The sequence below is a fragment of the Sturnira hondurensis genome, unplaced genomic scaffold (assembly GCF_014824575.4).
Source record: "Sturnira hondurensis isolate 20B ecotype Veracruz unplaced genomic scaffold, ASM1482457v3 Scaffold0005279, whole genome shotgun sequence".
Taxonomy (NCBI): Eukaryota; Metazoa; Chordata; class Mammalia; order Chiroptera; family Phyllostomidae; genus Sturnira; species Sturnira hondurensis.
Window position 1 is genome coordinate 18,470,586 of NW_028077910.1, and position 15,084 is coordinate 18,485,669.

The following is a 15,084-nucleotide window of genomic DNA, read 5'->3' on the forward strand; positions in this document are numbered from 1 at the left end:
CCACCTCCATTCCCTTCTACTCACAGGAGCCAAGGGGAGGCTCTGTTTTTAGGCAGATACGCAATTTCAGGAAACCAAATGCCTCTCTCACAATATTTTTTAGTATAGTGAACCCCTTTCCAGCATATAGCATTTCCCTTTCTTGTCTCGCTGCACACTACTTTCTTTAGGCTTTATCTTCTCAAGATTGTACACAAATGAAAGCTCATGTCCTGCTTGTCTTATCAGTGAGTATTTCTAGTTTAAACCAGTTACATCTCTAAACTGATACACCCCGGTGAACATCCGAGCCTGTGTGGCTTAGTCCCTTGATTGTTTGAGAACAGCTGGACATTTAGTGACCTGGTCAGTTAACAATGGGTAACTTCATATGAACATATGACTCTTCAACTGATGTTTTATTTAATTGCTTAACTGCTGTACACTGAATTTGGCTAGACGCGCTCATCCTATGCTGTTGGCTAAAGGTGGGAGCAAATAGTGATAGTCATTTGAAAAAGGCAGGGACATTGTTTTACTTAATTAAATATTTAAAACATGCACCAGCCTGTTTCCAAGGCATACCACTAGAAAAAAATATATGATGAACTAATTTCTTTAAGGGACTTTTAGGAGAGAATGCTTCATCCTACCGGTTCTTTTATTGTGTCTATATTTACTAATTGAACGCAGACTCCGGATTTTACCACAAAGAGTAAGAAAGCAGAACCCGTTTCTTCACATGCTGGGCGTAGGAAAAGAACACCTGTGGGCTCCTGCCCGCTTCCCCACCCGACGCACACAGGTAGACACCAAACGGAACGTCAAGCAGACTTCAGTTTGAGCCAACCTCGCGTTTGCCGGTGACGTCACCAGAAATGGCTCCTTGTGACGATCACGGATCCTCCCTCGCGCTCCGGGCGCCGGAAGCAAAGCGGAAGTGGACGTACATTCGCTTCCGGTCCCGTCGCCATTTCTATCGGTTACAGGTTCTCACGCATTGTAGTCCGCTGGGAACAATGAGCTATGACTACCATCAGAACTGGGGCCGCGATGGTGGGCCCCGAAGCTCCGGCGGGAGCTGTGGAGGAAGTCACGGAGGGGGCCGCGGAGGGAACCGAGGCTCCGGAGGCGGCGGCGGCGGAGGAGGGGGTGGTCGAGGGGGCCGAGGCCGACATCCTGGACACCTGAAAGGCCGCGAAATCGGCTTGTGGTACGCGAAGAAACAGGGGCAGAAGAACAAGGAAGCCGAGAGGCAGGAGGTAATGAGACTCGATGATGCAAGGGCACAAAAGCTTCTCATTTCTCTCTTGCCTCCCCTAATTTTTTTCTTCTTTCTTGGTCTCTTAACTGTGCTTTGTGTAGTTAACATGAAGTGCAAAGGTATTATGCTAAAGCTTCCTGCAGAAGATACTGTGTAGCTAAACGTTAGCCATGCGCCTCTTACCTGAAGCTGTTAGGATGTACGTAGGCAGAATGTATACTTTGCTTAAGGTCGAGGGAACTGTGGACAAAGCAAATGTTAATTCCAGCTTCCAACCGAAAATAACTTCATTGGGGTGACAGCCCTTTCCCTTGAAATAATTATGGCCATTTTTATTGAAGATTTTTGCCTGTCGGAGTCTAAACCAGCGACCTTCTGCATTAGATACAGGGTTGCCGGGAACAAAAGCTGCCGCGACCTTCTGCATTAGATACAGGGTTGCCGGGAACAAGCACTGTTTTGCATGTAGAGCGTGCAGAATAGCCCAGCATTTGTTTTAAGTTTTAAAACAACCACAGACCCACAGTAACTTTTCAAGAATTCGCTATCGAATTCCATGTACTCGTTTTACACGAGCTCTTATTATGTTGTTACGGGAATTGGAAGAAGTAAAATTCAAGAAACTTATCGTCTTAATTGGGGAAATAAGACTTTAACGGATGAGGTGTTAAGTAAATGTGGAATAATTCTTTGGTATTTCCACCTGAAACCGATCGCGTGATGCATCATTATGGAACTTTTGATTTCCAGTCTTCTCAAACCTGCATTTTAGTAAATGTCACTTCCATTTTTTTCATTTGCCAAGGCCAGAATGGGATTTATTTGTGATTCTTCTCTTTTATTTCAGCAGATTTGTCCAGCCTACTTTATGTATCCCAATCGAACCACAGCTGTTACCATAGGTTGAGCCATTTTGTTTTTTGTTCCTGGCCTCCTTACTGGTCTTCTAGCTTCCACTAGTTGTCCTTTGTAGAGCCACTCATGGTGATCTTTTAAAAGTAAAAAGTAAGTCATCTCATTCTCTAGCTCTCAACTTGAGATTAGAAGCAGGTTCCCATCTGACTCAGTCTAATTCATTTCAGTGGCATCCTCACATGTGTTCCAGAGACCTTGGGAATGTAGCCTCCATTTACCAGGTCTCCCTCTACATACTTGTCTTTGTGAGCTCAGCCAGCAATCTGATGTAATTATGACTTTTGTAAATGTACTCTTATTTTTGCTTTTTTTCTTACCGTTCTCATACCATTCCACTCTTTAAAATGTCTCCATTTTCCCTGTCTACATATGAGCGTTATTTAATAATTAGCTTATCCTGCCTTTTATTACTTTCAGCTATTTCCATAAGTTCTACTCTGTTTACCAAATGAATGTATTATGGTGATACACTCTTTCTCTTTCAACAGATATTTACTGAGGATCTAATGTGTTTGAGATAATATCTTAGGCACTATGTTAATATGACAGATAACCTTACAGAGATAGTGGTGTACTAGGTGTTATAGGTGGTTAGAATACGATGTTAAAGCATTACAATAAAGAGAATGTGGGCTGTTACCTAACTCCAGGAGGATCAGGAAGATTTTCAAGAGGCTGTAACCCTTAAGCTGAAACTTGAAAGATAGCAGAGTATGTATGTGTTTGGGATTTGAGGTTTGGAAAAGGATTTTCAGGCAGAGATAAAGGCCAGGAAGAGCATGGTTGTGGAGGGTGGTGAGGTATGGAGAGTGGAGGTAGATGGTGGCTTTCAAACTTGTTGGTCACTTGTCACATAGGGAATACACACACACTACATACATATGTATGTATGTATGTGTGTATGTAGTGTGTGTCAAGTACATGTGTATATTTTATCCTCACCCAAAGATAGGTTTATTGATTTGAAGGAGGGAGGGAGGGAGGGAAAGAAAAACATAGGTGTGAGTTACGTTGAACGGGTGCCTCCTGTACATGCCTGACTTGGAATTAAAACCTACAACCTTAGGCATGTTCAACTGGGGATTGAACCCCCAACCTAGATACATGCCCTGACTGGAAATCGACCCTGCAGACTTTTGGCACATGGGGTGATGCTTCCACCAACTGAGCCACCTGGCCAGGGCTGGTGGGGTTTTTTTTTTAATCTATCATTCTCATTCTGTGAAGAAACTGAGTCATTTGCCATATCATACCATCATCTTCATGAGCAGTGATCATTTCACTTTCTCTCAGCTCAGCCTTCTTCCCAATTTATTCCTCTTTTTAGTGTAAGAGGTTTAAAAGGCTCTTAAAATGCTCATTGCAACCAAAGTAGTATTTCCAGTTTTTAACATAGATTTTTTTAAACAGAATGTTTGGTTTCTTTAACTTTACTTGCGGGTATCTGAAAATTTAACAGAACAAAATCATAAAATGTGAGGGTAGGAGGTAAGGGAAACCAAAGTTTTAGGAAGGAAGATAAATATCTTTTTTTTTTGACAGTTACATTGCAGCTAATTATATACATACATGGTAGAAAAAAGATCTTGAGGGATATGAATGAAAATATTAGCACTAGGTCTAGGAATTGGATAAGAGGGCAAGTGTGGGGAAACTTAACTTTCTTTTATGTATGTTTGTTGAACATGTATTTACCTTTATTTTTTTTTTTTTGTCAAACAATTTTGCACTTGCCTTCCTATGTTGATGGGGATGCCTTTTCTTTGCCTGGTTTAGAGAGCCGTGGTACACATGGACGAACACCGAGAAGAGCAAATCGTGCAGCTCCTACACTCTGTCCAAGCTAAGAATGAGAAAGATTCGGAGTCACAGATATCCTGGTTTGCTCCTGAAGATCATGGGTAAAGCAAAAGTATTCTTTTAAAAGATGGGCAGAGAGTGACTTTTATTTCATAGCATTGGCTAGAAGAAAAATGATAATAAAAATTACATCTTCAGACTTATTTTACTAAGTGAAATTTAGACTTAAAGTATTTTTTTTCTTAAGTAGATGGAGCAAATTTGATGAAAGGGTAAAAATTAGATGGCATATTCATTCCTCCAGAAAAGCTAAATGATGGGAATAGTTTATCTGCATATGAGATTTATTAAGGTATTACTTACTGTTTTTCGTTCCCATCATCTTTGTAGTTCCAAAAATCTTCTCTGGGGGAGATCTGCAAGAAGTTATGTTGGGGCATTTTTAAGAAAAATCACAGGAACTGCATCATTTAGAGAGAAAATCAGTAAAAGTTTTTCTGGGACTGTGTAATGTAGCATCTCATTTAGTGCTCAGAAAGGGTAGCAGGAAGAAGTAAAGTTGTAAAATACAACAAGGCTCATAAAAACACCGCGCCATTGCAAAGGAGGAATGACTTGGGTGAATTTTTAAGAAATTTTAATTACCACAGGGAATAAACTTACCTGGCATTATCTATGTGGAAGGAAAAATTTTAGTGTATTTTAAGAATACAAGTGTTTTAATAATTGCTTTACTAAGAGAAAAAAGTAAAAGCTTTTGATCTTGGTCATTTTTGAGATAATTCAACAGCATATGGTTTTGTGTCAGGGCTTGTGTGGTTATTTAACCCTCTGTCTTTTTTTTTTTTTTTTTGTCAAAATAGATATGGTACTGAAGCTCCTGCTGAGAACAAACCACATTCAGAGAAGAAGTTTGAGGATCAGGAAAAAAAATTGATAAATCAAGAAAAGAGGACATTTAGAATCAGGGACAAATACATTGACCGAGATTCTGAGTATCTCTTGCAAGAAAATAAACCAGATGTCACCGTGGACCAGCAGTTATTGGAAGATTTACAAAAGAAAAAAACTGACCCTCGGTATATTGAAATGCAGGTAATGGGAAGCAAGATATGGGGAAAAATTTTACTTGTCTTCTCAAACTTCTAAACTATATTCGTGGTTAGCATTAGTTGCATGGAATAGATGAGTGAGATTCCTCAGTAGGCCTTCCTCAGAGAATCTTCCCTTTCATGAAATAGAGAAAAGCAACAGAACTGGAATAACACATAACCTACAGCAGCCTATCTCATCCGTGGTAGCTTATATGATGAGGAGAAGAAGTATTTGAAAATGGTGATTCAAATGAAAAAATCACTCTTAAGTTTAACTTTTCGAGGCCAGTTTAGGGAGATGTCATAAAGGACAAGGTGGTTAGAATTCTGAAGTTACTTCTAGATGATTTAATCTTTTTGCTGATGATAACATTAAATGCCTCAAAAGTTATGTGATTTGCTTATGTTCAACATTTTAAAGGTAGGACTGTGACAAGAACTAAAATTGGCTCTTCTCTCTAAAATTGTCCTGACCTTTTTTCCCCCCAGTATTTTTTTTCCTGTTAGGCAAGATGTTTTAAGGTCCTTCCTACTGAAACATAAAGTTGGATGCTTTGTGGATGTTCTAGAGCTAGATGTAAAAAATGTTCTTGTTTGTGTGGTTTTTTTTTTAAGGTGAAAATTCTGAGGGCCATATCTTTAATACGAAAATACTGCTGTTTTAGACAAAGGCACAGTATCAGTCACATTTCCTGTGGAAAAGAAAGCATACACTCACTGTTGCTGATTAAGGTTGGATATCCTGTTCAGAACAGATAGCTGAGGTTGTCAAGGAGCCAAATTGTGTAATTTTCTGATTCCCATTGAGTGAAAATGTAAGGACAGAGGGGAGTTCAAGATGAATTCATTCATCATGTGGTTGAGAGTAGAGCTTTTATTGCCTTAGGAACAAGGAGAATTGGCTACTCTCTACTTGTGTAGGGGACAGAACTCAAATGTTTGTTTAAAGTTGAGAGACAGATGGAGTACAGAGAAAGTTAGGAGAAGAAATGTGCAGAAAAAACATTCGGTCATCTTATTGGCCACACACGGTTGTAAAAGCTTTACCTGTACTACACCATTAAATCTTCCAACAGCCCTGTGTGGGGTTATACTTGTTTATTATAGACGAGGGAAAAGAGTCTTAGATTAAGTGACCTGAGCTGCATAGTTAGTAACAGAACCTGGTTGAAATTCAGATGTGTTTTAAGAGTTAAACTCTTTAATCCTTTTTGGTGTGATATGCTTTATTTTTACTTTATTTCACGATTTATTTAATAAACAATTTTCCATTTGCTTGGATGCCTGTCATTGTGCTGTGTTGTCCAAAGGCTCATAAGACACTCCTTGACCTCAGTTTATATTCCCATCACCTCATCTCAGGGTTACAGCTAGAGATTAGGAAATAGAGGGTGTACTTGCTTTGGGAAAGAATACTGGGTTATAATTCTTTTTTAGCAGTATTTATGTATATAGAAGTCAAATATGGTTGATGCTAGTTTCAAATTTCATAAGATGGCTTGTATATACTAGTAAGATGGCTGCATTTAACTACTTGGGATACTACTATTGTTAGAAATTATTAAGAACTTTTTTATATAAAAATTATAATAAAAGGTGTTACAAAGAAAACTGTGGTGACTTGTTATCTCAAAGCACTAGAGTTCATTGAAGTCACATGCCGACTCAGTTGTACAGCTCTGGAACCACTCACCTGACCATGACAAGCGGGGCGTGTGCAGCATGGTTAGAGATAATGCTGGATGTTGTGTATTTGAACGTTGCAGAGTTCTCACCATGAGAAAAAAACGTGTGTAACTATGTACAGTGATGGATATCAGATTTATTGTGATTATCTTACAGTATATACAGATAGTGGGTTATTATGTCGTACTCCTGAAACTAATGCAGTGTTGTTATATGTCAATTATATCTCAATAAAATAGTATTAGGGGACTTTGACTCGTTCTCCATCCTGACAAATCAAGGCAAAAATTAACAAGGATGATGTTTCATGAAATTAAAAAACAAGCATGGCAATAATATACTAGATTACCTAGAATAGTTGCGATTTTGCAGATTTTCTTTTCAATAAATAGGGCTTGTTAAAAGCGGTCTGTTTTTTAATACCACTGAAGATTCTTATATGATATACCTCGTTCAGTGTATGGCAGAGTGCTGCTGCTTAGTGTGTGTCATTTTTATGCAGTGTAGGTGTGGGGACCCATAAAAGTTTTAAAACTAGAAAGAAATTATCACATAAAAGTTACAGAAAAGAAGCCGTCATTCTTGCCTTTGTATTCTAATTGTAATACATCAAAATCTTGTTGAGTAGTTTATATGTGTCAGAAAGAGCTACTTGTCTTTTTATGTAAAGATTTTTCATTCAGATCTGTGGTAGCCCAGAGATAAAACCTTGAGACTCCAAGTTTGACTTAACATTACAGTTCTTAAATGACAGTACCACATTTTATAACGGCTGATACTGTTTTAAGTTGTCTTATACTCAAAGGCAAGTACCCAGGAATAATCTTTCAATATATTCCAGTGCTTAATGCATTATTAAATGGTGTGGATCTATGCGTAGGAAAAGAATCTGGTGTAGAAATCAAATCTAAGATGGATATGTAAAACAAAGAGAAAAAATATAAAAGTGACATAGAGACTGAAAGAATGCTATTAGATGATAGATTTCATTAGATAGCTATCCCTCCAAGAAGGCCTCTCCACTCTGTTGGATGTAATAGAATTTTATTTTTCAATGTTTTGAAACAAAAGGGATAACTAAGTAAAACTTTTATTTTATTTTTTTAGTAAAAATCTTTTTTGAGTCTTAATGTTTCCCATAAGCTGTGGGGGAATAAAAATAACTTGAATTCTGGCATATTGATATATTTTGATTTATCAGGTTATAATTTCTGTTTTTTTGTGAAAATTTGTAACATTTTGTTTTAATTTTAGCATTTCAGGGAAAAGCTGCCTTCATTTGGAATGCAAAAGGTAAATGATTATGCACTATTTAATTTGATTAGCAAAATACTTAAAATACAACTTTTTTTTTTTTTTTACAAAGAGTTATGCCAAAACGATATAAATTAATAAACCTTTCTCTAAAGAATTTTCTTGGAAGTTTATTTTATTCTTTTGAGTAGTTGAAAAACAAAAATAAAAAATGGTCGTGAAATAATATCTCTGAAGTTCGCATATATTATGTCCATAATTGAAATCTTTAGAGTTTAAAAACTAATTTTCACAAAATGTTTTTTGGTAACTTAGGTGTTCAAAATCTTTAATTATTTGAAAGAAATATCTTAAATTATACTGTTATTTTAAAACAATATATAAAACTTATTTTGCAGATATTTATGAATATGTCTAAAGCCATATTTATGAATTATTATGTAAATCCTTAATGTCTTTAGTAGTTATTTAGGTATTGGGGATATTTGCCTTATACTATTCTTTTTAATTAATTTTAATTCTTATGCCTGGAACTTACAAGCCATTCCTTTCCTGTTGTTACCAATGTGTTTTTCTTTAACACTGCCTTGGTTCTGTTTTTTAATAATTCAGTGCGTCTTAGATCTTGCAAACTGGTAAATCCAGATACCCAGACTGCCAGCACTGCACATAACACAATTGAAAAAGCTTTAGTGTTTGTTAGAAGCAGTTACCTTCAGTTTCATGGAATTTCAGCAACTGTCTTTTTAGACTTTAACATGCAGTGTCGTTCACTTATTTTTCCTTTTGTAATAGGAACTGGTAAATATGATCGATAATAACCAGGTGACAGTAATTAGTGGTGAAACTGGTTGTGGAAAAACCACTCAAGTTACCCAGTTCATTTTGGATAATTACATTGAAAGTGGAAAAGGATCTGCGTGCAGGATAGTTTGTACTCAGCCTAGAAGAATCAGTGCCATTTCAGTAAGTTATCTCTCACTTTTTAAATAAAGTCCTTCATTTTATTTTTCATTTTCCTTTAGGGTAGTGCTGATAATAGCTTTTTTAAAAAAATTTTTCGGAAATCTGGTTTTGAATGGATAGTCCAGTAAGTAGTATGGAGTGAAATAATGGTGTATATGGGATCTACTGATAGTGAAGTTTTAGTTTTGAAATAGTATTTCTTAAAAAGTAATCATGACATTTTCTGTTTCTAACCATCTCACAAGATGACTGCTGGTTACTTTCAGATACTCAAATCAGTGTTGATTATAACATTTTGGCAGCCATAACTTTGAAAACAATCAGATATTAAGATACTAGGAATTAAGAAACACCAATCTCTAACAAAAAGAAACAAACAAAAAGATTATATCAACATATATTTACTCTCAAATTCCACGAAAGTTTTGTAAACTCTTAAAAAAAACAAATCAAAAGAGAAAATAATGAGAGGATGGCTATGGAAAGACATTTTGAAAATAGTGATGAGAGAACTTGACCTTGGAGAGCTTAAGAGGAAATGAAAAGTAAGCAGAAGTAAGTAGTCTGCGGCTCCTGAGGGACTCACACAGTATTAGCTCAGATTTTAATACCTCTTCTATTTAACTCTAGAAAACCAGATGAGCAATTTTTTAGCAATCATATATTTTCATGGATTTTCAGAGTATTTGTACAGAAGGAAATTGCATTTGTAACTGTTTTAATTGAAGGTCGCAGAGAGAGTGGCGGCAGAAAGGGCAGAGTCCTGTGGCAGTGGTAACAGTACTGGGTACCAGATTCGTCTCCAGAGGTAAGGAGTGTTCAGTTTTTGTTTACAAGTAGATTGTAGGAAACATTTGAAGCTGGAGATTAAAAAAAAAGATTTTGCCCATTTTTCTGCTGATTATTACTATTAGAATCAACATGTAAAGTAATAAACATAGGCGGCTTGTGACCCACAGTCATTTTTTAACCCGAATTCAGAATTGGATTGCTGTTTTAATGTCTTCTATATTGCGGAGTGATTAGAAACTCATTTCCGATCAGATATCAGTAGACCATCATTTGCCCTGTACTCTGGTACCACCACCCAGCTCCTGGTCAGCTTTATTAGACTCGTCATCTCTAACCCCCTACTCCACTTCACTGTATTTCTTAGTTCTTCTCTAGAGGCCAAGGTTCTAGAGAACCTCTAAAGGTACCTTTAAAAAGGCCAAGGTACCTTTTTAAATCAACTGGCTTTCCAATTACTGAACAGAAGTTTGGGCTGTAGGTAATGGCTCATTTTGTGAATGTGAATGGCTATGCTTAAAAAAGAAATTATTAATATTGTGACAACAAAAGTAATGTATGATGAACCTGAATGTAGTGTTTCTTATTACCCTGTCGTGGTAGGCATTCCTATAACTAAAGAAATAAAATGTGTAGACATTAAAACTAAGTGTTTCTTAAATCGAAGTTTTTCTTTTAAATGGTTGTAGTACTTAGTATTTAACTAGTAAAGAAAACCAAGCATTGTTAACTTGTCTTTCATTCACAGCCGGTTGCCAAGGAAACAGGGTTCTATCTTATACTGTACAACAGGAATCATTCTTCAGTGGCTCCAGTCAGATCCGTGAGTGTATTTAAATTCAGGACATTTAGTTAAGCCTGATCAAAAGATGTGGTTATTAAATTGGATGTTACTGATTTTTGGTTCCATTTTTTTTGAATTTTTTAAAATAATTTTTTAATTTAATTCTTGTTCAAGTACAGCTTTCTGTCTTATATTCCCAACCCTGCGCGCTCCCTGGTTCCATTTTTAATTTTTGTACTAAGTTACCCACTTCACCGTGCTTCTGCTTTTAGACACTTGTCCAGTGTTAGCCACATCGTGCTCGATGAAATCCATGAGAGAAATCTACAGTCGGACGTCCTAATGACTGTTGTTAAAGATCTTCTCAGTTACCGACCTGACCTGAAGGTCATACTAATGAGTGCCACTCTGAATGCTGAGAAATTTTCGGAATATTTTGGTGAGTGAAATTTATGATTATTACTTTAGAAATTACCAGATAATTAACTTGGCATCCATGAAATCAGAGCACAAATTTGAATAATTTTATAAACTTTTCCTGATTCTTTTGTGGCTTTTATGTACTGTCATAGGCTAGAGTGGCAGTTTGCTATAACATGAGTACTAGTGGCAGTCTATGGCATACCTTCAGTATGCCAGGCAGTAAGTATATTGGGCACTTTATTACTTCTCATAATGCCTTGTGAGGTGCATGCTGTTATTTTCATGTTTACAGATGTGAAAACAGCCCTGGCACAGTTTAGTAGCTTACCCAAGGTTGTCTAATTACCCGAAGGTCAGGAGGATTTGAAACTGAGTTTGACTAGCTGTGAAGTATGTTCTTTTAAAATTATGACTCTCCTGCTTGTAATTGGGGAATGTGGGGAAAAGGGAGGGAGTTAAGATGGAGTAGAGCCATATTGAATGCACGTTCTTGTATTCAGCCCGGCTGATTCTCAAGCCTTGTGAGATTGGTGGGGTGAATTATGTGTTTTTCGTGAGGTGTCCGGGACTGCATTGACTTCCTCAGACTTAGGAAAGTCAGAGGCTGAGCTGTGACCCCACCTCAGATGTGAACTCTGCCGCGCTGTTGTCCTTGGCTTACAGTGTGTGCTGTTTGTTGGGTGCAGAATATGAATAGCATTTTAAAAGTCCCAGAATCTTTTTTTTTTAACTAATGATTTTAAAATAGTAAGTAACAATGTAATATTTGGTTTGGTCTTGTTTAAACTACTTTTTTCTCTCCCTAACCCTTTGTACCCTGGGGGCGGTGCTTCATATGCAGATCTCAGTAAAGGAGAGTCTGGTGGCACTGTCCTGCCTGATGAAGAGAAAGTAGACTTCAAACCAAGGGATTTGTGTTCGATTCCTTATCCTTTATCCTTCAGTATTCTGTGTTACTTTAGAACCGTGAGATGTATGCACAGTTCAGTAGGAATAAGAAGTGCGAAGGGCTGGGTGAAGACTAGACTGCTGCTTTGTATGGGACTAGGTAATAGGGGGTAAAATAGGATTGAGCTGCAGAAGTTCAGGACCATTTTCTGAAGTTGAAAAAAGGAACAGACTGATTGTCCTATTTACACTGTTTATTTTTGTTTTGAACATTTGAGTACAGACTTGTATTTTGTTTACCATAATAGGTAACTGTCCAATGATACACATACCTGGTTTTACTTTTCCGGTTGTGGAGTATCTTTTGGAAGATATAATTGAAAAAATAAGGTAAGTGAATATTAGGAAATAAAAAAGACTCAAAAATACTAATATGTCACCTTTTCTGTCAGACTTTAACTCAGAAACTCACCATTACCATTTTCTTCTTAAACATAATGTTTTCTTAAATCAGGGATTCCCAAATGCAAATTAAAATGGCACTCAGCCTTTTAAAATCCTGATGGCACGATTACACCCCATGCCTTCATTACACTACAAAGTCTGGGCTGATAGGCAGGAATCAGTATTTTTACAAAGATCCCTGGGCAGCAAAGTTTAGGACGCTATGGTTCTCCTGCCAGGTTTTTTCCTTCTCCATTTCAGGCTTCCATTACCCACCTTTTAAATATGATTTTCCCCTAAGTTCTCTGCTGGCCTTGTCTCAGTCTTTTGTGATTTCACTGTGTAATTTTGTTTCCATGGCTGTACTTCTGTGTTTTCGTAGTTCTCTGAGGTAGAGCTTCAAAACCGAAGCTCTTCCTGAACTTGCTGTCTGACTCCACCCAGCAGCATTCCAGTACCACAGATACCTTGCAAAAATAATCTTTCATTATATTCCCACCATGCTTCCACCAGAAAAATTAAGCCTTATAATGGGTATTGATGTTATCCTCCACCCAGTTGTCTAAGCTGTACATCAAAAAAGCCAGTGTTTATCAAGGAGTTATAGACTAGGATAAGTTCACTGCTTTACTTGCTTAGTAACCAAATTATGTTCAGTCATTCCATATTCTTCCCCTACTCACCCCCCCCCCCAAAGTGCAAACTCTAAGAGCTTTTCCCTTGAATATATGTCTTCTCACTTTTATTTCTTTTTCTTAAGATCTGTATGTCTTTTCTGTGTTAATATAATAGTTTCTCCTTTGGCACTATGGTTTTCTCTATCTCAGGTGCTGCCATATAATTTTCTGAAAAATCTGCTCATGTGACTTTCTCCCCCTAGACAGTGTCCTTGAGATTTCCCTTTAAAAACTTGTTTAAGAACCTGTATTGGGTTATCATGCCTACAGCAGAGCATCTTACTGGTATGCTCTGTGATCCCTTCAACACTGGCCCTTAGCTGCTGGCCGCCTTCTGCAAGGAGCTGTGCGGAATTGCGTTTGTATTCTGACCAGAAAAGGGCTGGGGCGGCAGAGCCCCGCAGGGTCAGCCTCCAGTCCCCAAGCTAGTCGTTTGGAGGCTCTGCACAGTTTGGCCAGTCTTGCTGTCGCCTTGTGCGTCCCATGCACAGCCCGCCCATCTTGAATGCAGTGTTTCCTACTGTGCCAGCCATTGCCTTTTCATTCATGACATTTTGCTTTGTTACATGTAATTCCTTCTTTTAGACTTAATTTGCCACCTTCTCCATCCTTTTGACTATAAACTATTGATTATGTAAAAGTAAATCCCAGCCTTATTGCTCATGAAGGCATCTGGGACACCTCTCACAGAATGAGTTACTTTCTCATGGAGACTCCTGTAGCGCTTATATCATGTCCCTTATAGCATTTACCTTATCGCCATGTAATGTATCTCTGTGTTTGCCTCTTGGCTAGATTTCATATTTTTCAAGGTCAAGGATTTAGTCCTATTCATCTGTGTAACTAGTGCGTAGCACAGTGCCTGGCCTCTAGTAAACATCTGAATGAGGATGTGGACAGTTTTAGAAGCACTGTTACGAGATTTTTTCAAGACTCCACAGTTAACTCCTTAAACAAGAAGGTGAATAGTGGAAAGGTGAGAAGAAAGATTCTGCTGTGTATTTTACATGGAGAAAAGTCAGCTGAATTTTGAACTTTATGTCTTGCATTGTGCATTAGGGTCTGAGCATACAACTTGGGAAAGACTTGTTATGTACCTCACAGCTTCTAGGGAGGGATGCATGTATGCTATTAATTTAAGGTGTGATTGACCTGTGTGGGAAAAGAGTGCGTTGGGAGGGAGTTTATAGATAGCAGGGTAGGCTGGGCAGGGCAGAGAAGCAGTGAAATTCAGTATAGGAAAGAGGAAGTATGTATGTCAGAGAGCATGGAGCATACTGAAAGTGAGACAGGATGGTGTATTGGTCTTCCATGCCCTGATTTTATCAATGTGCATAAATTAAAAAAATTTTTTTTATATATTCCTAAAAAGAGGGGAAAGGAGGGAAACAGGGAGTGAAACATCAGTGTGTGGTTGCCTCTTGTGCGCTCCCTGCCAGGGACCTGGCCTGCAACCCAGGTGTGTGCCCTTACTGGGAATCGAATCGTGATCCTGTGGTTCGCAGGCCTGCGCTCAATCCACTGCTTTCTCTTTTTTTAAGATTTTATTTATTTACTTTTTTAGAGAGAGGGGAAGGGGAAGGAAAAAGAAAAGAAGAGAAACATAAGTGTTCTAGAGATAACCCATATGTCCCCTATGGGGGACCTGGCCCGCAACCCAGGCATGTGCCCTAACTGGGAATTGATCCAGTGACCTTTTGGATCACAGGCTGTAGACACTCAGTCCACTGAGCCACACCAGCCAGGGCAGGGCCTGCTTTCTTAAGCTGTCCAGAGGCAGGTTAGGTACAAGGGTAGCTAAAGGGTCTCTTGAAGCAAAGGGATAGTCTCTATGTAGCCATCCCTAAGAGGGGAGTTGAAGGAGGGTGGTCCTTGGGTAGAAGTTTGTAGCAGACACTCTAGCTTTCACCTTCTAGAAGAGCTGTGCTGCAGGGAAGAAGGAGGGAAGAAATTCAGGTGAGATGAGACGGAGGGCTGTGATTGGGCCCTTGGGGTGGGGGTCGAAGGTTACTTCTGTTGCCGGAACTGCCGGGAAGGGAGCCAGCTGTGGGTCCGTCCTGCTGACTAGGACTGATCTCTGTCTCAGGTCGCCCTACCTCAAGTCTGTGCCTCTGTGTGTAT

General features: G+C 38.3%; 1 protein-coding gene across 1 annotated transcript in view; it reads left to right on the forward strand.

The window, feature by feature from the left end:
• The first annotated feature begins 945 nt into the window (after positions 1-945).
• Positions 946-15,084, forward strand: part of DHX36 (DEAH-box helicase 36) — a 34,423-nt gene continuing 20,284 nt past the window's right edge. Inside the window, exons 1-9 of the mRNA XM_037046696.1 lie at positions 946-1,241; positions 3,935-4,059; positions 4,822-5,053; positions 7,993-8,031; positions 8,788-8,958; positions 9,687-9,766; positions 10,496-10,570; positions 10,804-10,970; positions 12,151-12,232. Of these exons, the coding sequence (XP_036902591.1) occupies positions 999-1,241; positions 3,935-4,059; positions 4,822-5,053; positions 7,993-8,031; positions 8,788-8,958; positions 9,687-9,766; positions 10,496-10,570; positions 10,804-10,970; positions 12,151-12,232 (1,214 nt within the window). The 5' untranslated portion in view covers positions 946-998. The remainder of the gene's footprint in view (positions 1,242-3,934; positions 4,060-4,821; positions 5,054-7,992; positions 8,032-8,787; positions 8,959-9,686; positions 9,767-10,495; positions 10,571-10,803; positions 10,971-12,150; positions 12,233-15,084) is intronic.